At 39.0% G+C, this 22340-nt stretch overlaps 1 protein-coding gene across 5 annotated transcripts in view; it reads right to left on the bottom strand.

Moving 5' to 3' along the window:
- Window positions 1-4691: 4691 nt before the first annotated feature.
- LOC149210323 (protein STRUBBELIG-RECEPTOR FAMILY 8-like) overlaps window positions 4692-22340 on the bottom strand; it is a 34957-nt gene continuing 17308 nt past the window's right edge. For 3 of the 5 annotated variants that reach the window (XM_089396684.1, XM_089396687.1, XM_089396683.1), the window contains exons 14-18: window positions 8789-9060; window positions 8516-8654; window positions 8260-8399; window positions 6626-6782; window positions 5896-6499 (exon numbers count right to left, since the gene is read on the bottom strand). In XM_089396684.1, coding sequence (XP_089252810.1) covers window positions 6347-6499; window positions 6626-6782; window positions 8260-8399; window positions 8516-8654; window positions 8789-9060 — 861 coding nt within the window. In that variant the 3' untranslated portion in view covers window positions 5896-6346. Of the gene's footprint in view, window positions 5137-5895; window positions 6500-6625; window positions 6783-8259; window positions 8400-8515; window positions 8655-8788; window positions 9061-22340 lie in introns of those variants that run through there. The other 2 variants (XM_089396685.1, XM_089396686.1) reach the window with 2 other exon arrangements.

Genomic DNA, 22340 nt, shown 5'->3' on the forward strand with positions numbered 1-22340 from the left:
TCATCAAGTTTGCATGCATAGTGTAGGAGCTTATGTTCATTGGAGTCTTCTTCAGTTAGACTACAGGATGATATGGCAGTGAAAAGTTCAGTTAAAGCAAGTTAAGACTTCAGTGTTGATTGGAGAGAGAACGAGTTAAGACTTCAATCTTGATTGGAGAAAGAACGAGTTGAGTTCTCAATTAACCTGCAAACACAACTAAAGGAAACTCGTGACACTAGTGTGAACTACTAATCGAACTTGGCCTCCTAGCATGCATCGAATTCTACTAGGCAGAGAAGGGTGAAGGCACACACTAATAATTATTCTTTGTGTGGAATGTGCATTATTGAAGAGCAAGAGTGTGCATAAGTTTAGGAGCAAGGACTATGGAGCAAGGGGATCAAGATTCATTGAGCAAGTCAAGACTATCTCGAGCAAAGAACAATTACATGCAGGTTCAAGATCAAGAGCAAGACTGAGAGCTTCTTCTCAGTGGCCGAGAGCAGTGATCAACGCTAATCGAGATCAATTGTAGAGTTGAGATTAGTGAGGAGAAGCCTAGCGCTTTCTCAGTGAAAAATTGTTGGTTGTGGTTGCAATGTGAATTGTAATAGATCCATTTGCTCAAAGAAGAATCGATAAAAGACCACAACAACGAAAGCAGGGTTTCTTGTTTGGGTTTCCTAGGTAAAACAAGCATGCCAATTTCGTGTGCATGTGTTTTTATCTCAATTATTTTCTATTGCATGTTGAATGTTAAGAAACTTTGTATCTTGGTGAAAGTTAAACTTGGTTTCAATTTCTAGTTGTCTTGTTTTTAGTAATTCATCCAAGTAGTGCACAGAGTTTCAAGAAAATTAACATAATATCATAACAAATCAATTGACCATAGTGAAGTTGGGATTATTGATGTTTTATAATGCTTTCATTAAGCATGCATATTCATTTTTGTTTTTTAATTAGAGTGGACATTGCTTTTCTATTTAGAAAATATTTTTTTTGAAGGGGGCACATGTCAATTGGATGTTGAGCAGTAAAGGAATTATACATCTTCTTTATATTGGGTTGTAAAAGGCACTGAAATTACATGTTTTCTAGTCTCGTTTAGCATAAAATAGTTTCTATTACAAGTACATTTTCTAAAGGGGTTGATAATTATGTCCACTAAGTTAATTATGTCTTGGCATGTTAATCAACATATTAAAAATCTGATATCATTTTATTGCACACTAAATTAAATTTGTTAATAACCCACTTGTTTCCAACTCATAAAGGCATCAAAGTAGAAACTGGTAGTTTATGCTCTTTAGCTTAGACACTTATCTTAAAGCATTAGATCACTAACTAGTTAGAATCATTAGCCACATATATATATATATATATATATATATATATATATATATATATATATATATTCTAGAATTTAATTATATTGTTCATTGACGTATATATTTGTTCTCATTAACCACAATCATAATTAAGGCCTACAAAAGGGCCATCTCCCTTGGTCTTTGAGAACTGACCAAAAGTGAAGGGCAAGTTGTGTTGAGGTGATACCGACAGCACCATACATTACCCCAAAGTCATATATATAGTTGAGTTTTTCACTGAAATGTTAGTTTAGGCAATAATACAATCAATAGTAGTAAGGAGGTGAACACACTAACATATGAACATATTTATTAGGGTGTGTCACATATCCAACAATGAACTTGACATTTGACTATAGGAAATCAATGTTGAGTGGTAGAGTTGCCACCGAAAGAACCTAGTGACAAATGGATCATATAATGTTTTTCCCAAAGCAATCAAAAATCACTTGCATAGTTATCCTTGAGATCCTCACCACATGAACCTAGTGGTGCTCATGATTGGTTATTTTCTTGCAAAGCAAAAAGGAACCTTTTTCTACACATCATTGAAGGACCTACCATAGAAAAGAAAAAGGCATTAGAGAGAAATGTCCCTGCTACTTTTCTCCTCAAGGTTGCCCCGCCTAGACCCCTTACATACCGCTAATGATAGTTTGTGCAAATGATGACTTGGCTACACTACCCCCAAAAAAAATCACTCTATGACGACTACACTAACAAGAAACCTTTGTGTCACCTCTTGTTTGCAATTAAAACACAATGTTGATTCAAATTATACGTATCTTAAGAGAAAATAGAGTTTATTCAAAATATGTTTAAGAGAAAATAGAGTTTATTCAAAATATGTTTGTATATTAAGGGATAAATATTAATGATTAATTTAACTAATAATTAAGTAGTGAAGAGGCATGTCTAATATTGATGACGGCATTACCTCAAGTACCACCAACCAGGAGGTAAAGAAATGCTCACAAACCATAGCACTCATACTTCCTTTGATTATAACCTTCACTGTTAATATCAACCAAGCTCATAGGGCAGATTATCTAACACCTATTAAAAGCGTTGGCTTCTCTTTCTTGTTATAATTATGGGTCATGTTATACACACTATAACTAGTGTATAAAGGGGGAGGTGAAAATGGTGAGCAAGCAAACTAGGGTTGCTTTCTCAAGTGTTACCAAGCATGGCATCGATGGTCAGTTTGGTTCTTTCCATGGTAGTCCTGGGGTTTCTGGTAAAGGAGTGATTTTTTCTCATTTTTACCATAGCTCTAAGTGGGGTCCTTTTTCACCCTCTCTCACATAAATAAGTCTGATTATCCTAGGGACTGAACAAGGAACAAAATACAAAAAGGAACAACCACCTCTCTTAAAGATGATGTGAAAAACAAACCTTCCTCTTTTGCAGAACAAATACAAAACACACCAAGCTCATACATGTTTGAACAAATGGAACTCTCCCCAACAGTGGAAGTTGATATTTTAAAGGTGTATACCCTCTTCTCTACCTTGCAACTTTAAGACGATTATTTGTCATTCTAATAGTTTTTTGCCAAAAACATAAGCATTACAATAGTGGATATTTTCCCTTGGATAGCAAATTGCAACTTTTATTTATGCTCCAAAAGATTTTTCATTGTCCATTTTGATAAAAAAAGGATTATCATTTTGTTTCAAAAGAAAGGTCATGGTTTTGGGGAAATGTTGGGCTCTTTACAACCCCATGGTTCTCAGAATTTGATGCAACAAACATGGTGGTCTCAAAAACGCCGAAGTGGGTGAGCTTCCCAAATCTTCCTCTTCCCTTTTGGCACCATAAGGTTCTAGAGGATATAGGTAACACTTTGGGAAAATTCAAAAAGAGGGACTGTGATAGAACTGAGAAAGGCATTTTCACCTTTGCTAGAATATGCGTGGAGATTGGTCTGTCTCTAGACTTGAGAACACATTGTTCAAATGTAAGAATTATGTCCAAACAACACATTTGAAGAACACATGCCCCTAGACCAAAAAAGTTCCCAAAAGAGAAATTGGCACAAGCAACAAGATAGCAATTTATATAAACACATACTTCTGAGGTGGAAGAAGAAGAAATCATGGAGAGTTCAGACAAAGGAAAAGGGGGCATTGAGGATTATAATGCTACTACCCACAACCAGTGAGGGGCAAATTCAGTACTGATCCAGATAAATAATTACAGTTAAAAAATGAATCAGATGGAGGATGAACAGGGGGGTACAAAGAGGTCCCATTTATCAAAATGTTCAGAGTCGAACAAAGAAAACCCTCCAGAATCATCAATGGGTGTTTTGGCCCTGGTTCCAGTGGATTTCAAACCCGGGGTTTGGCAGCAAGTCCAGAAGAAAGGAAAAAAAGGAAAACTAGTGATGTCCACATTACTTCCTAATTGCACTAATATTTTTATACTTCTTTTATTTTATTTTGTTTGAAGAATGTAAGCATACTACTGATAGTATTTTTTATGCATAGATTTTTCCACACAAGGATCTGAGCAGATTCTTGATGAATGCATACTTCATATTTGTATATACAAAATGTATTTCCTTTTCAATATGAATAGAAATACAGGTTTCTTTTCACAGGAAAAACTATAACTGGTATATAATCAATCATAATATGATCTTTCACAAATGTCTTCCTATCCCATGGAAACTCTAGAGAACCATATTATTAAAACTAGATGGTTTTATTTATTTTTATTGAGAACATGCAATTCCATGTCCAACACATATTTTATACATATAAGTGACGATGACAAGTATGGTCTCTATGTTCAAACATCCAAACAAATGGTATCCTTATGCTCAACAAGTATACCAAAAAAAAAGCCCTAACATGATTTCATACTTTAATATTACTTTGTAAGGGGATTCAAAATGGATGGTGCGAGACAAGGAGAACAGTGTGACGCAAGATTCAACATTGTGTACTTTCCACAACTCTTTTAATTTGAGTCTTGTGGCTTCAAGAATCGGATTTGATCACTCATTGTACAGAATTTTACAGCTTCATTTCCACCTTTTATTCACTGCTCCTCACTGCTAAATTTTAGCTCCATTAACACTCACATTGTATGATAATTTAGAGGCTGTTCTTCCAGAGTATGTCAGGTCAAATCCACTATCCGTTTTTAGGCTACAAATTCTAATGGCACCATTATGGGAAATCGCTATAGTGCTTAATCTATGTTGTGAATTCATCGCATAACATCCATAAAAGTCTGTTAGTGTACTAAAGAGTATGCTGTGCTGTTAGCATATTGGTTTTTCCTTGATTGTATATTTATACTGGATGCACAGCTTGCTTGCAGGTATAGAGCTTTAATATTTAGAATATTATTGGCATTAACATCGAAATGCTTCTTTTACTGAACAAAAATGTGCATTGTTTTACCCTAGTATTTGTTCTTTTTGTTCTGTGGAAGAAAGAACGTCTCATATACAACATGACAATCCCTCTTTGAATGATATCTACTAGCCGGCACGCATCGTATGCTAGTCCATGTTATATTTTGGAAGGATATCTGTTGGCAGATATTAAGAATAGCAGCTGCTATATTATAGTATAAAGCAAATCTTGAACTCTAAATATTCATATGACTTCGTCATATTTCCGCTGTCATACAACTGGCTGTGATCATGATACCTCCATGCTTGTCTCACTGAGTTTCCAGATTTTGATGGATTACCATTGTGCTCACAAAGGACCAGTGCTTATCTGATAAAACACCACTCAACAATGAGAGTTCAAAACTGTGCCTGTCATTTAAACACATAGTCATTGAAAGTCCATTATCCAAGGAAACAAATAGAAAACAAAGGTCCAGATCGAAAGTTCACTGTAGGCGAGTATTAAGTGCTAGACATTCTAGGAAATCTACAGATTGGTAAGCACTTTCGCATCTGAGAATGAGGATCCATGACCACTTAATAATATATCAATTCAAACACTTCTTACAAAACCTTTTTTGTATGCATCCTGCAAGTTGTTGGCTCATTGGGCTATAATGTCACAATCTTCTTCCATTTTAATGAAGGAAAGAAACATCAATACACTGGATTGAGAGAACTGTGTCCAAACTCGGTTTGAAAAAATATAATTTAAGAGTCCATATGCAGTGTTTTCCTTCAGCAAGGACGATCATCAACATGCAGAGCAAATTTCATAGAATAAAATGCAGGTTTTTACCCTATGTTTAAACAGTAAGATTTACTATGGTCTTCAAAGTCTTAATTAACGTTCGGAGTAATTTTGCATAATGGTATTAGCACCATTGCTGTTCAAGAAAAGTGTTAATAAATTAATATTGTGATATTTTGAAATGCCAGGCTTACCCTGGTTTTCAAAACTTGCAGACATCATAGTTTTATGCAGCATATGGTGAGATGGCACAAGGCTCTCGAATCCGTATGCTGTTTGGATATTTTAATCCACTACTCAAGCAAAGTAGAAACCACCTCTTTATGTTAATGAAATCAGAGGATGAACAATCATAGAGTTCAGTTCACAAGAGACAATAGAAAGACAAAGTCCACCTGGACATGATCACCAGTCAAATGCTGGATTGTGGAGAATTTTGGGCCTCCATCCTTTCATTATCCAAGAAAAATATTGACAGCCAAAAAATTAGTCTAGTTCAATGTGAATCAGGCTTGCATTATACCAGTGAGAGTTCGTAATTTTTGAAATATAATGGTGATCTAGAACTTGTCATTTGTAATCTCCTAATGATACAAAGACAAGCTTTCAGAAGCAACATGACAACTATATTACAATCTACAAAGACATGATCTGAAGGGATCAATCATTTCCTGTACGTTCTTTTACTTATTATAAAAGCCTTTTGTTGATTGATTAGGATTTTCTAAACTAGACTCTAAAGAATATAGTTTCTTTTGTCACAACCTGCATTGCAAAATAATATGCTAACCAATATGATGATTTCCCTGTTACCTCTTTTATTTTCACCTAATCTTGTGCAGATGAATCATGCAGTTCAAGGCCCTTGTGAGATGATTCTGATCCCTTTTCAGATCTTCGTTTACTTAAGGTCACCTTCTGCATTAAACGAACAAGGGCCTGTACAACCTCTGATATTGGTGGCCTAAATTCAGGCTCCGGCTGGAAGTAAATAAGAAAAACAGAAATTATCTACTATAACAAAAGATAAATTGAATTCTGTAAATTAAAGCCATATGCAGTAGGCTAAGAATGTGTAAGAATACATGTCACAGAGAAAATTGTTACCTGGACACACAAAGATATGACATCAGCAAATCGTGAAAGGGATTTTGCAGAATACATGCCATTCAAAGTAGGGTCAACCATCTTGGCCAATGCATCAATATCGTGCAGTTGTGGAGTAGCCCATCTCACCAATGACTGCTCTGACCGTGGCCTTGAACTGTTTTCATTAAGCATTCAACAGTATGTAATCAGCAAACAATCAAAATTTCTAATGTACTCCTGAGCTGTCAAACTTGGAAATATTTCTATCCAGGTCATGAATGTTCCTCCAAAAACGTCTGAGATTTTTTGACAAAAGATACAGTCAAGAATGAATGCACACATCACATACTTTTTAGATTTTCCATAAATTATGCATCAGGTTCCTTAGCTATTGTAAATCAGTCCCCCCATTTAGGATTCAACTTTCCAACAAAAGATGCAATGTTTTGTTGTTTTGATAGATGCACATGTAAAAATAAAAATTATTAAATAAATCATACAAAGTGTATGTTCCCCCACCAAATTTCAACTCCCCCAGAAGCACAAATAGGTAGTTGGGGCCAGGTGCAAGCCCTGGATGACTGTAACAGAGGAGTTCAGAGGCAGTTTCACCTATGAAAACAGCCTTCTTTGTTGATGTTTGAATCGTCCAAAGACTCCTTAGGAAACTTGCTCAGTTTATTATGTTGTCTTTATGATTTAGCCTAACTTAGAAAAACACATTAATTAAGTTAATTAGTCAATGTAGGCTATTAAGCTAGGAAAACTAAGGAAATGTTATTTTATATACATTAGTAAATTTTTAAAATCTCAACCATTGATCTCAAGTGGGTTAAGACTTTATTCTAGCCATCCATCACTTTGGAGATTAGGGTTAAGGATTTAACTCAATGAGAACTCATAAAAGCAAGCCTGAGGAGAGGAGAAAGACACAATTGTCATAAATTTGAGAGAGTGATCTTCTGAAGAGAAAAAGGGTGTTGCAGCAATAAGAGAGAAATCCCAGAGGAGATTGACTGGAGGCCGTGGCCGTAACAATTTATGAGCACCAGCTTACATGGCCGCAAGGGCAAGGACAAGGGCAGCTCACATGTGCCGCATAAGGAGAACTGTGGGCTGCATGTGTGACATGGGTTTTGCAGCAGCAGAGCCACAAGTGTGAAGAAGCTGTGTGGGCCATACAGCCAGCGGAGGTGCAGATCGGGGTTTTTCAGGGGCAGATTTGCCAGGTTTCATTTTGCTGTAAATTTTATGTAATTTCTCTGTAGGCCAATTTCCCAGTACGAGAACCCTCACGGTTCTGAGAATAAAAAGTGAAGATCCGTTGGAGAGAATCTTGTGCGATTGATTCCCTGTGTTTGCTTCTGCTGTTTAATTTTCCGAGTTAAGGATTTCAGTGTGTTGTACTCAGTAATTGCAAAAATAATTTTTCTGGCTTTGTAAAAACTACTAGGAACTAAGATCAAATCTGGAATTTAGAAATTAACTTGGTTGTGGTTCCCAACCTCATTGAGCTAGCTGTACTGCTTGAGCTTAAATGAAAGCACTTCAGAAAAAGGACAAAAACACAGTTGATGCTGTTGGGCATACACATGAGAACATTTACAGAAAAGGTATTCACTGGAAATTAAAAAAGTCAACTGATGCTTTACCTGTCCAGGGGTTTACGTCCTGTTAGAAGTTCCAGCATCACAACACCAAAACTATATACATTACTCTTCACAGTATAGATGCCCGTCATTGCAAACTCGGGAGCACTATAACCAAATGATCCTAGCATCTGGGCTGCAGCCTGAAAATAAAATAATACATCCCAGTTGTATATGTTGTCAACATATATTCATGAATAATAAAATCCATGAAATAGAGGGATAACAACCTTCAAATCCAATAAAAACAATGTTTTACCTGACTTCCAGAACCAAAAGATGTAAAGGCTTCCAGACCACAGTCAGATAGATGGGGACTGAGTTCATCATCCAGGAGAATATTTGCAGAGTTGAAGTTTCGATGAACTATAGAAGGTTGACAGATTTCATGGAGGTACCTAAATTGGGTCATCAAAAAATTGTCAGAAGTCTGCACACCCGTTGCTCTTCCCTCAAAGCATAAAAAAGATGACAAAATTCTAAAATCATCCCTCTGAAAATGGTGTAAAAAAATTTGGATTATACAACTTACTCGAGAGCCCTTGCTGCTCCTAAAGCAATCCTGACACGAACATTCCATGAGAATTTCTTGTTCAGCTCATCCCCTGAATGGAGTATGTCATGAAGAGTTCCATTACTCATGTATTCATAAACAAGTAAGTGTTGGCTGTGCTCAACACAATAACCAACAAGCTCTACAATATTGCTGTGACGAAGCTTTGAAATATTTGAGACCACTTCCAAAAAATCATCATCCTTTTGTGACATGGAAGCTGAGGTGTCCAACTTCTTGACAGCCAACAACTGCAATCCAAAAACATAATGTCAACAAAACATTCCCAATGCATAATTCGCAAGCAGTCTGTTTGTACCCAACAGCTTAACAAGTGTACCACCAGAAACTATAGGAAGAAATATCATGTTTTAACAAAAAATGCCATGGAATAAACCATCAGGTAAGCATACTGTGTATAAATCTGAGGACAAAGGGAATTGTAAATGCTGATAAAGATGTTATATATCATGAAGGCTGTCACAAAGGTATATCTGTAGTAACCTTCATGACTCTTGTGCAATCAGGCCACTCATTTCCAGTCAAGGTATAAAAGTCCTCAATCTTGGAATCTGATTTTTCTGTTTACAGAAAAGCTAATCCATATATAATTGAGTATGCATCAAACTTCTCTCTTCAAAACTTTCATAATCATTGGAAAGCCAAGTAGAGACTCATGATAGCAAATCTTTTGAAAACTAGCTATCATTTTAGACCAGTGTTGCAGGAACCCCCCTTTCCCCCGTCTCGGAGGCCAGAACCACGATTTGGATGGAAAAATATGCTTCCTGTCGCTGGGGGAACCGTGATAGTTCCATGCACGGTTCCGCAGGAAGAACCACGGTTTTGCCACAATTCACAAGCGGTTCTTGACAAACACGCACAGTTCTGCAGGCAGCACTTTTTTATTTTATTTTTTAACTATGGGTAGAGGTAGGACATAGGGTTCAATAAGGGTCTAGGCCGAGTGAAGATGAGGTTAAAAGGCCACTTCCCCCTCTCTTTTCCTCATTCATTCATCTCATTTACTTGAGCTTGGAGAAGAGACCAAAGGAGATAGCAGATTTTTGAGGGCATATTTCTGAGAGGTTGGAGGAGAGAGCAAAGGAGTGCTTGGAGGAGTGGAGGAGAAGTAGCTTGGAGGAATGAAGGACAAGGAGCTTGGAGGAGATAACAAAGGATGCCCTCTGCGTCAAGTTCAAGGTAAGTGCAAACCCCAACTCCCTCATTTTCTTGTATTTCTTGTTTGTGTTTTTTTTCCTCCTCTCCTATTCTTTCCCATTCCTTCTTCTTCCTCATTTTATTGCAGGTTGTCCATCTAAGCTTTGAGAAAAATGGTGTTCTTTTGGCTTATCATTCCATTTTTTGTTTTCATGGTGTTGATGGGGAGTAGGCATTGTTACCGTTCAAACTAGCAAGGGTCCTAGGAGGAGATCTTATAGAGCAACTACTAGGTCAAGTGGCAACAATGGAGCGGTAGCCCACTATCACCTCAGCTGAAGCTCACTACTCTTTACAGACTTTCACCAATGGGAGGAGTCCCGGTATGAGAGGAATCACAAGAATAGATGGATCAATGATAGGATATGGGGTGATTCCAAAGCCTATTCACAAGAGGCTCAAATAATTGGCTTGCTTGCTTTGAAAGCAAGGTGATTACCTCTCTAAGAAGGGCTATGAGGATACCTAGACCTAGGGTTGGAGAATATCCCTTAACAAGAGGTACCCTAGACCTAAGAATCCTAAAGGAGGAATGGCTTCTATGTAATCCTTGTGGAATGTGAGTCACAAAGTTATGGAGCCACAAAATACCCAAGTGGGCCAACTAGGTCAAGGGTGTGGAGTTGATCAATAATAGAGGGGCTTGACCTAGCTAGGGAGGAGAAAAGGATCAAAGGAATAATTTTCTTTTGAAATTCAAATGCAATGATCCAAATGAGGACACTAACCCAAAGCAAACTAGGGAGAGGAATGATCCTTGAGCTAGGGCTTGCAATATCCCTGGATTCCATCATTGGATTAAGCTCAAACATGAAGGACCCCTGGATTCCATCATTGGATTGAGCTCAAACATGAAGGACCCCTTGAGAGAACCCCAGCATAGTTGTGGACCAATTTTCAAGGGTTTTGAATGGCTACAAAAGATTTTGCTTGATTCCCTCATAAACCTTCTAGGGTTAGGCCTAGAATTGGAAAAGATGAAGAAAAGAGAGGTTATTTTGACCACCAAAGGGATGCGAGGATCAGTGCCTTGCTTCTTGGGCTTAATGGAGTCAAGATACACCTAGATCGAAGATTTTCTTATGCTAAGGAGCCCTAATTGACCTTCGCTAGCCTTTCCAAGTGCAGCAACTAGGTTATTAGGGATTTATACTTCAAATTTGCAAAGGAGATGAAGTTTCGAGGTCTTTCAACCTATTAGGTGCCTCTAGGAACATTCACCCACTCCCTCAAAGAGCAACGCATGCATTAAATCACTTATTCAAGTTTTCAAGAAGAATTTCGCATTATTTTAGCCCATACAAGAATAATGATAACAATACCATGCATTAGACAAGTAAGATAACAAGAATAGCATTAAATTTCACTTACAAGAGAGAGAAAGAGAGAGAGAGAGAGAGAGTATATCCATTCATCAACTTCGCATTAGAAAGAAGCTCCAAAGACAATAGCGAAAATCCAAACATCATAGTGCATCAAGAATCTCCAAAAATTTCGTCCAAGAAAGCAAGTGCAAAAATCTCTCAAGAGATACTAATCCAATCCAAGTGATGATGAGAGGAATGAATGAGCCTCTCATCTATTTATACAATCCATAAGGGAGTTTGAATAGCCTAAATGGCCTAATCAAGCCCCAAATAATAAAATAATGTACAATAGTAACATGACTTGGTGACAAGCCCACCAAGATAGCTCAATAATACAAAGATGAAGCCTCTCAAGAGGGCAAATAGTAGATATAATGAGTCGTTGGGCCATTGAGGAGGCCTAGTGGAGTCCAAAGTGTGCCAATGTGAGAGAATAGGCTCCAAACATAGGGATCAAGGGGGTGGCCCCTTGATACTCAAGCAAATCCAATGTGGTGTCCCCAAGTGGGTGTGGGGGCACAATAACATCCTCAAGGATCTGCAGGTGGATCGATAATGTTTGTATACCATCTATAAGGATTAGAATGATGACATAAGCCCTCCCTCTGTCTCCCATGGTGAGACACATCCTCATCTGGGCCCCAGAATATTTGTCGAGTGTGTGGTGTAAGTGTGAAGTCGGTTGGGCAAGGTGGTCCAGGTGCATCATCCTCATCCAAATGGTGGAACACAAACAATCAATGAAAAGTGTTGAGGGATCCATGAAGTGGCAATCTTCTATTTGCTATGGTGGAGGCACATGGCTCTCAACACTCACCCTACAAGTGCCAATATGGCCCTCTAGAGGGGTTGGACCCTATATAGAGAGACCACACCCCAAATGGAGACTCATCTGAAATCCTATATAAGATCTAATGCGTCCCCTTGCCTTCCAGTACAACAAATCATTAGAGTAATTGAGTAAAAGAGCTTACGAATCATGGGATCAAATGGACACTTCATGGTGGCATGCCCTTCCATAGTGGGCTTTAGCATGTACAAGTGTCTCCAAGCTTAACCAAGGACCCTATTAGGTGGTTTCTACCTCTAAAGTGGATGACATGTCCATGGAACATCCATCAATTGGCAAGTAGCATGTGGTATAATGGTGGAATGAAATGGGGCATCAGGGGAAGGCTCCAAGCCACGTGCCATAGTATAAGCGTAGCCATAATAAGGGGAGCCCACACTTGGGGTATGAATGTAGGAGGAAGCAATCGTGGTGCATGAGTTGCCCCGGCCTTTGTTTTTCCACCCTTCTTCATATGTCTTTTGTCTTTTATTGATTTTATTTTGTAACCAAGGACCCTATTAGGTGGTTTCTAGTATCTACCTCTAAAGTGGGTGACATGTCCATGGTACATCCATCAATTGGCAAATAGCATGTGGTATAATGGTGGAACGGAATGGGACATCAAGGGAAGGCTCCAAGCCACATGCCATAGGACAAGGGTAGCATAATAAGGGAAGCCCACACTTGGGGTATGAATGTAGGAGGGAGCAATCGTGGTACATGAGTTGCCCCAGCGTTTGTTTTTCCACCCTTCTTCATATGTCTTTTGTCTTTTATTGATTTTCTTTTGTCACTGCTCGAGGCTCCAGGGGATGAGAGCATGATGTGTGAGATATAGCAATGATTACCCCCTTAAAGTAGGGTGGTTCACTACCCACCAGAGGTTGGGAAAATCATGGGTTCCTTAATGATGTAAGTAGCCAATATGAGGGGGGCTAGGAACCAAGGTGGTGGCCATAATGATAAGGGTAGAGCTCATGCTTGCCTTTTGCCCACGTGTTAAATTTGTATGTCCCGACCATCTTTTGCATTTAATGATACAATTCCTGTTGAAAGTGGCCAAATTTTGCCTTTTTTTTCTTTTAGTTGCATCAACCTCCGAGGCATCGTTTTAGGCCCGACACAAAGTCGTGGACAAGGGGATGGGGAGGCTAACTCCTTGTGGATCCAGGGGACAAATGTGGACCCGGATGAGAAAAGTGATAAATGGGGTTAAAATGAGCAAAGGGGAGTGATGTATATGGTGTCGAGAAGCGAGACCACACAACCAAAATCGGGATTTCCCATGTAGTGTCAACCCTAAAGCTAGTAGCCAGTAGAGGAGATCCCACAGGACTAGGATACAAGGTTAACCACCAAATCGGGCAGAGGAGACAAGAGTACAAACCTAGCCCACTCTTTCCTTCAAATCCCCCCACTAATCCATGCCCAAAAGTGTCCATGATAAGTAAAAAAAATTACTCAACTATACCAATGAAAAGCCATACCTTCGGGGTCGAGAGGCCCACCTTCAAACATAACCACATGTCTAACTCGAGTGGTGGAGATAGTGACACATCGAGCTATCTGATGGCTGCAAAGGGTTGTTGGTTGTTGGCTGTTGGTTGAGGACCGTATAGGAGAAAATTTTCTCCTATGGATACTACCCACGGAAGGTGGGTAACAAGCATCAAAGGGAAGAAATCATAAATGGAAGAGGAAGATAGTGGTCACACTCATAGTAGCACAATGTATGATGAGAAGGAAGCCTTTGAAGGGGAAGGAGATAAAGAGGGAAATGAAATGCTAAGGGAAAAGGTTCATTGACACCCTTGTGGATATTTCTGACAAAACTTGAGGGGGGGAGGTGGAACCTTCAAATTTATATGCCCTTATGATTGTCATGGTAGAAAACCTTAAAACGATTGATATTATATACCCATGTAAGAAGGCCTCTTTGTGGGGTAATGGAGAGTGATGACAATAAAGGTACCATAGGGATCTTAGTTTTCCCGAAGGTATCAATGGAACAAAGGCAAAAATACAACAAAAGAAAGGAGGCTACACAAAAAAGACAGTGAAACAAAAACTTCACACAACTTCACCTCTTCTTGATACTTTTGGAACCTATGAATCTAGAAGAACAATAACAAATTTCCTTAACATTGGTGGGAGGGATAATGTGGATGCAAAAATGGTGTGGTTTATTTGTGCTTGCAGTATACCATTCAACGTGCTTCACTCCCCCTACAAGCATGATTTGGTTAAGGCCTTTAATGGAGCCCCAAAAGGATACAAGAGCCCCAACTATGAGAAAGCTTGAACTTTGTTATTGGATAGAGAAAAAGCAAATATTCATAGAGCTTAGACATGGCTTACAAATGAGTGGGGGGGATGCGGAGTATCCATTAACATCAAGGGGTTGGACAAATGTTTGAAACCAACATTTGATGAATGTTCTTGGTGTTTCTGCTAGCGGTGTAGTGTTTCTTGCAAGTCATGACTCCTCCATCACTACATCTTCTCAAAACATTGCAAATCTCCTATCGAAAACAATTATTGATGTTGGTCATAATAATATGGTCAAATAATCACTGATAATGCAACAAATTGTAAGGGAACAAGAAAAATCATTGAGCGGACTCATCCACACATCTTTTGGTGCAGGTGCTTGGTGCACACATTGAATGTTTTAATGCATGATATTGTGAAGCATAAAGAATGTAGATGGATTAATCAGCTATACAAGAGAGGGAAGCAACTCATTAAATTTGTCATGGGGCATACAAGAGTCAACTACTTTTATCGCACTTACTCTAAGTTGCAACTACTTAAAATTCCAAAAAATAGATTTGCAAACTATTACCTCACCTTTAGGTGCCTATTAAAGGTGAGACAACCTTTGAGTGTTATGGTGTCAAGTGATTCCAAGGATGACATGAGCACTGATAGAGCTGGTGTTGATGTAGTAAAGGACATTGTTCTTGATAGTCACTTTTGGTCACACATTAAATATGTTTTGCAATTCACCAAGTTATCATGTGATCAAGTGCAAATTCAGATAGGCAAATAACTAAGGAGGTATATGAGTAATTGGATAGCATGTTGGGGCAGATTAACGATATTATTGAGCCTAGAGATGTCAACTTGTATAATTATATTCATGCAAAGGCGAAAAAATGATGGGAAATGATAAATGTTCCAATGCATGCCTTATTGGCATATGTTCTTACACCTAAATACTATCATATATCATCACTTTCATCAACAGCACCTAATGGGGGACCAAGAGAAAACCACACCAAGATACAAAGGTTCAGGCTAGTTAAATGAAACTATTAGATAAACTAGTCCCTAATGGGGAGGAGTGTGACACCATACAAAGACAGTTGAGCAACTACATCCTTTCCACTAGTGCCTTTAGAGATCGAGGGAATTTGTCCTCTCAAGTGGTAGAACATGCATGGTGGTGCTACTCCACATCTACAATGTTTGGCAATATGAATGCTCTCACAAGTGGTGAACACTTTTCCTTAGAGAGGTGTTGAAGCACCTATAGCTTCATCCGCAATGTCAAAAGAAACAGATTGACTATAAATCGAGCAAAAAGCTTGCTTTATATTCATTACAACTCGTTTGTTGTCCTATTACTATGAGGCAATGACAAATAAAGATTTGATGGTGTTGGACAAAAATCTAGAGGAGAATAATTTGGAGGATGGAGCGTTGTACTTAGAGAAATTGGAGGATGTTCCTATCCCAAATGCCACCCCCATCCAATGCCATCGTCCTCATGTCCAAGACTTCAACAACAACAGCAGGGGCTTCATCTTTAGTTCCACATCCACCATCTACTTCATTAGCACCTCATGGAGACCCATGCAACAATCATGGCGGTGTAAGGAGGAGAGGTTGGTAGATAGATTCACAATTCACTGCTTTATTTATCATAGATTAGACTTTAGTGTAGTAAATTTCAACTTTTCAGTCTTCCTACTTCAGTGTGTAGATGGAAGCTGCCTATTTTGTAAATATTATTGTTTGGTCAAGTTGACAATTACTAGATAAGCTATTTCAATGTTTTAATTTTTAATGGTATACTTTCTATTATATGCTTAAATTTTTTATGCTTTCTACCTTCCACTGTTTGTGATGCTTAAAAATTTGATGTTTGATTGTGATTGCTAGAATCTAGATGGTTTATGCTCAAATAACTAATTATTAATGTACCATGGATGTCATTTCTATCTTGATTTAAGAACAAATATGCATGTTTTCATATATTCTATAATAATTTGGCATTAGAGAAATTGGAGGATGTTCCTATCCCAAATGATGATGATCATGTTGAGATGCCACCCCCATCCAATGCCATGGTCCTCATGTCCAAGACTTCAACAACAATAGCAGGGGCTTTATCTTCAGTTCCACATCCACCATCTACTTCACTAGCACCTTGTGGAGACCCATGCAACAATCGTGGCAGTGGTAAGGAGGAGAGGTTCGTAGATAGATTCACAAACACTGCTTTATTTATCATAGTCTATAACTAATAGATTAGACTTCAGTGTTGTAAATTTCAACTTTTCAGTCTTCCTACTTCAGTGTGTAGATGGAAGCTATTTCAATGTTTTAGTTTTTAATGGTATACTTTCTATTATATGCTTAAAATTTTGATACTTTCTACCTTCCACTGTTTGTGATATGCTTAAAATTTTGATGTTTGTTTGTGATTGCTAGAATCTAGATGGTTTATGCTCAAATAATTAATTATTAATGTACCATGGATGTCATTTCTATCTTGATTTAAGAACAAATATGCATGTTTTCATATATTCTATAACTAATTTGGCATTTGGATGCTTTTTTTAATATAAATGCAATATAATAAATAAATACACACACACACATTATATGCTTAAAAATTCTGTATTTTCTACCTTCTAGTTTTTGCAATATGCTTAAAATTTTGATGTTTGCCTATGACTTCTAGAATCTAGATGGTTGATGCTCGAATAATTAATCATTAATGTACTATGGATGCATTCCTATCCTGATTTAAGAACAAATTTGCATGTTTTCATATATTCAAAAATAATTTGGCATTTTGGATTTTTAATATATATATATATATATATGCTTCTCAAGGCACTTTGCTTCCAAAGATTTTTTGCAAAATGGTGCTTCTGACGCTTCACTTTCTAAAAACCCACCCACTTTGTCCCCATTTCATGCAACATTATTGTAGACAATCATTATTGCAGAGTTGCCTAAGCACTAAAAATTAGTGAAAACAAATATATCCTTCATGTTTATGGTCTTCTTATATGGTTGCAACTTCCCATGTCAATTGAATTTCAATGCTTTGTTCCAATTGGTTCTGCTAAATTATATCAATTTCTCCTTTGATATATCTATTGCTCACGCTGTCACTAACACTTTAAATCCATATAACATTGTCAACCATTCTATTTCGGCGTTTTAACCCTTCCATTGACATGAATGGTAAATGGTCTTATGCAAATTAATAAAATCATCCAGCCTTCGTAAGATTGGAATGTTGGTGGAGATTGTTTCACAGGTGTATCTTTATCTTCAAAAATATTCATCACAGTGGTCACAAGGTCACATCCTAGTCACTTTCACTTAGTGTTGCATGTTTGTCCTCTAGCATGGTGATGCATTTAACTCGTCTCATTCATATTCATGAAATTTCCATAGGTTTATCTAGCTAATTGTTTATTGCAAGAATACCATTACTTTTTCCTAGGTGATTTGTGTATCACAACACATATCAACATTTCACCTAAGTAAAATCCACTTTCATATGTTGAAAAGTAGTTGTCATTGATGTCAACCCAGGGAACACTAGATGATGCCCCGTTTTTTTGACCAAGATGACATGGAAATTCATGATGTTTCGAATCAGGATCATTCTTGATGGATTCTCCTCGTTGAGTTGATTCTACTGGTATGTGGCACACCACAAGGGCCTTCACAGTTTAGGAGTTATGCTTGTTTGAAATTAAAGCCCCCAACTTGTGGGCATAAACCCTAAAGGATAATGATGTGGCAACATCTCTTTGGCCAAGACACATGTTCAAACAATGCGGCTCTTCTCCAAAGATTAAAATAATCATATTCATGGCAAAAGCTTATTTTTGGAAGGTTTTCTAATTTATTTTAAAAAATCAAAATTCAAAAGGGGTTTTGGTTTCAAATTTTTGCACCAAGTCAAACTTAAATTAAATGCCAAAGTTTGTATTCAAAATTTGAAATCACCCTCCAAAAAGGAATCTGGCTGCCTCATAAGAGGCCCCTTGTTAATTTTAGGTATGTTTAATGCTAGAGCAATTTATTTCAATTTTCACAGTTAGCTCAATATCTTTTCCAGATTAGCAATCACATCAGCATTAAAGTAAACTGCTGATAGAACATAAATATAAATCGTAGAAGACAAGCCAAGACAAGAGGACACAAGATGTGGCGCTAGCCAGGGACAAACCCCAATGTGGGGAAACCCTTGATCAATTCTTCTTATATGTTCTTCAATAGTTCAGCAGAGAGAGAGAGAGAGAGATAGTACGTTTACAACAGAAGTCAACACTTTGACTTATCTAGATAAGAGCATAGATCATCTCTAAGAAGATGATACATGAGATCAGTTGAAGACATGTTGCTTCAACTGATTCTCCAAGGTGACTCCTTCACCTATCGTTGTGCTGCATTTCGTCATCATACTACACCTCACCGCGCTGCACCATGCTGCACCCGTCATCACTATGCCGCATCTCATCACACTTCATTAATCATGACTGTACCCATCACTGTATTGCATTATGTGCCATTGTTGCACCATGTTGCCATCCTAACCTATGTGTTGGTTGCACCTTGCTTGCTTGTTGTCCCTTGCTTGCTTATTGTCCTTAGCATGCTTGTAGTTGCATGCTAGTTGTCCCTTGCATGCTAGCTGTAACATTACATGTGTGGTGTATTTGCTGCTAAGTACCATACAGTTGTCCCAATGTTAGTTAGTTGTCCCTTGCATGCTGCTCTCCTTTGGAGACAGATGCTCCAACTGTTCCGGCGATTCCGCCTTTTCCGACTTTTCCAACATTTTCGGCTTTTCCGATAGTTCCGGCTTTTCCGGCTTTTCTGGCAATTCCAAATTTTCCGACAATTCCTACAGTTCCAACTCTTCCGGCTCATTCGGCAATTCTGGCTTTTTCGGCTTTTCCGGCTTTTCCGACAATTCTGGATTTCCAGCGTTTCCGGCTTTTCCGACAGTTCCGACTTTTCCGGCAATTCTGGCTTTTCCGGCTTTTCCGACAACTCCGGCTTTTCCGACAGTTCCGACTCTTCCAGCTCTTCCAACAGTTCCAACTCTTCCGACAGTGCCGGCTTTTCCGACAGTTCCGGCACTTTCGGATTTTCTGGCAATTTCGGCTTTTCCGACAATTCCGGCGTTTTTGGCTTTCTGGCTTTTCCGACAGTTCCAGCTTTCTGCCCTCTGGATCAGGGCAGCGTTATCCCTTAGGATCTCTCCTCCTACTAAAACCCAAAGACAAGTAGAGAGAGGAAGAGATCCCAAGTGTGTGATGATGAAGTGTCCAAATGAGGAGAATGCTCCTTGTATTTATATGCAAAACGTTGAGGTTGAATAGACATGACTGTTGGGCTTCTGAGCCTACATAAGTTGTTGGCCGACTTTGACAATTTTTCCATAATCAAAATAAATTCATATCTCCATAAATACTTATCGGAATCGGATGATCTTTAGATCAATCCTACACCTCTCGATGAGAGGAATCTAGGAAAAATATCAGTAGTCACAAATAAGGTGATCCACATGGAGTTTGGCCCTAGTTGCCAATTTTAACACTCCCTCTCAACTAGGGAGAACTCCATCAACAATTCGTCTGATCGTCGCTACTATTCATCCATCAAATGCACTGCCCTATACAGCTTGACCCCTGCTCTGCTCTGTTCTGCTTTGCTCTGCTCTGCTTTGCTCTGCTCGGCTCTTGCTCGAACTATGAAGAAGAAGAAATGACCGAGGATGTATCATACCATCCTCCACTGACCCAAAGTCAGTCTCAGAGTGTGTAAAACTCTCATTGATCCCAGATCAATGGAGGTCATCCTAGCATAGGGAGTACGGTAGATACAGCGATGCGTCCATCAATAGTACTACTATGGTCCCTATCCTCATTTCCCTACTCATTGATCAGATGAGAGGTACTTCCCATGAGCCCCAAACTGCATGGGTAGGATGCCTCGACAGAAGAACGAATCATCCTGTCCACAGGAGAACAAATCATCCTGTCCACAGGAGAACGAATCATCTTGGCCCACGGAGAACGAATCATCCTGGCCCACAAAAGAATGAATCATCCTGTTCCACAGTTGCCATGGAGAACGAATCATCCTGGCCCACAGGAGAACGAATCATCCTGTTCCACAGTCGCCACGAAGAACGAATCATCCTGGCCCACAGGAAAACGAATCATCCTGGCCCACAAGAGAACAAATCATCCTGTTCCACAGTCGCCACGAAGAACGAATCATCCTAGCCCACAGGAGAATGAATCATCTTGTTCCACAGTCGCCACAGAGAACGAATCATCATGTCCACAGTCGCCATGGGAGAACTAATCATCCCGGCCCACAGGAGAAGTAATCGTCCTATCCATAGCACACCACCAGGGGAGGGTGAGTCACTTTGTGGTCATATGTTGCTCCAGTAAGTACCCCAAGCCCCCCAGAGCTCCCAGAGCTCAATGCATGTAACATGCAGGACCCTTATAAGAAGGTCTCTCAACGACTCCAAGCCGTTTAGGAAAGTCACAGATTTGACCTTTCCCCGGGGTTTGACAAAATGTCTGCGACCTGTACATCAGTCTCAATGCGATGGAGCCTCCTCGCTCATCAACTTACCATATCCCAGATAAGGCAGTATCTGATGTCTATCTGTTGGAGCAATCATCGAATACAGGATTCCTCAATAATTGAATCCCACCTCTGGTTGTCACAGAGAATCACAGTGGTATTCATCATGTGTACAAACAGCTCACTTAAGAGCTTTTGCAACCATGCAGCTTCACACGAGATCATACTCGTAGCTATGTATTCGTCTCGATGGTGCTTATAGCAACCAACTTCTGCTTCCTTCTCATCCATGATATCGAAGCAGAATCCAAAGAGAACCAACACTAAGAAGTGCTCTAGTGATCCTCCACACTACCTGCCCACTCAGTATTCGAATAATCATGCAGTTTCATATTTCTAGCAGTGTATCTCAATCCATGAGAAATTGTGTCCTGAAGATATCTCAAAAGATTCTTGGCACCAATCCAGTGAGGCTCAACCAAATATGAGCTCACCATGCTAACTGCAAAACATATGTCCGAACAGAAGTTCACCAAGAACATCAACGCGAATGAGTTTATGAAACTCAGAGGCATTTCCCAAATCCGGTCCGACATCACTCCCATATAACTTTTGAAAGTTAAGATCCTCGAGGTAGTCACAGGCTTGCAATTTATCATTCCACATTCAGAATCCAACTCCCTCTTACTTTTGCAAATAAGAGGGTCTGCACCTGTCAGAAATAGGTCGTCCTCATAAGGTGTCGGTATGAGAGGTCTATCATCCACAATCTTCGGGTAATGGATCAGTTTCACTCCTAGTGAATCTCAGCTTCATCAAACAGCTATCAATCCTCTCATACTACACCTGGGGTGTTTTGCTTCAAGCCATAGAGGGCTTTCTTCCCCCTGTATACATGAGATTCCCGATCATGAATCTCAAACCCCTCTGGTTGTTCCAAACTTGTGGACCTGCTAGTGAGAGGTCTATCATCCATAATCTTCAGGTAATGGTTTGGATCAGTTTCACTCCTAGTGAATCTCAGCTTCATCAAACAGCTATCAATCCTCTCATACTACACCTGGGGTGTTTTGCTTCAAGCCATAGAGGGCTTTCTTCCCCCTGTATACATGAGATTCCCGATCATGAATCTCAAACCCCTCTGGTTGTTCCAAACTTGTGGACCTGCTACATGAGGGGAATGGTCACCTTGTAAGATTTTCCTTCGGTACATCTCAGACATGTACTTTCATGCTCTTTTTGA

The sequence above is a fragment of the Pinus tabuliformis genome, chromosome 1_2 (genome assembly GCF_031772625.1).
Source record: "Pinus tabuliformis cultivar Carrire ecotype Pingquan chromosome 1_2, CPIR1, whole genome shotgun sequence".
NCBI classification, from domain to species: domain Eukaryota; kingdom Viridiplantae; phylum Streptophyta; class Pinopsida; order Pinales; family Pinaceae; genus Pinus; species Pinus tabuliformis.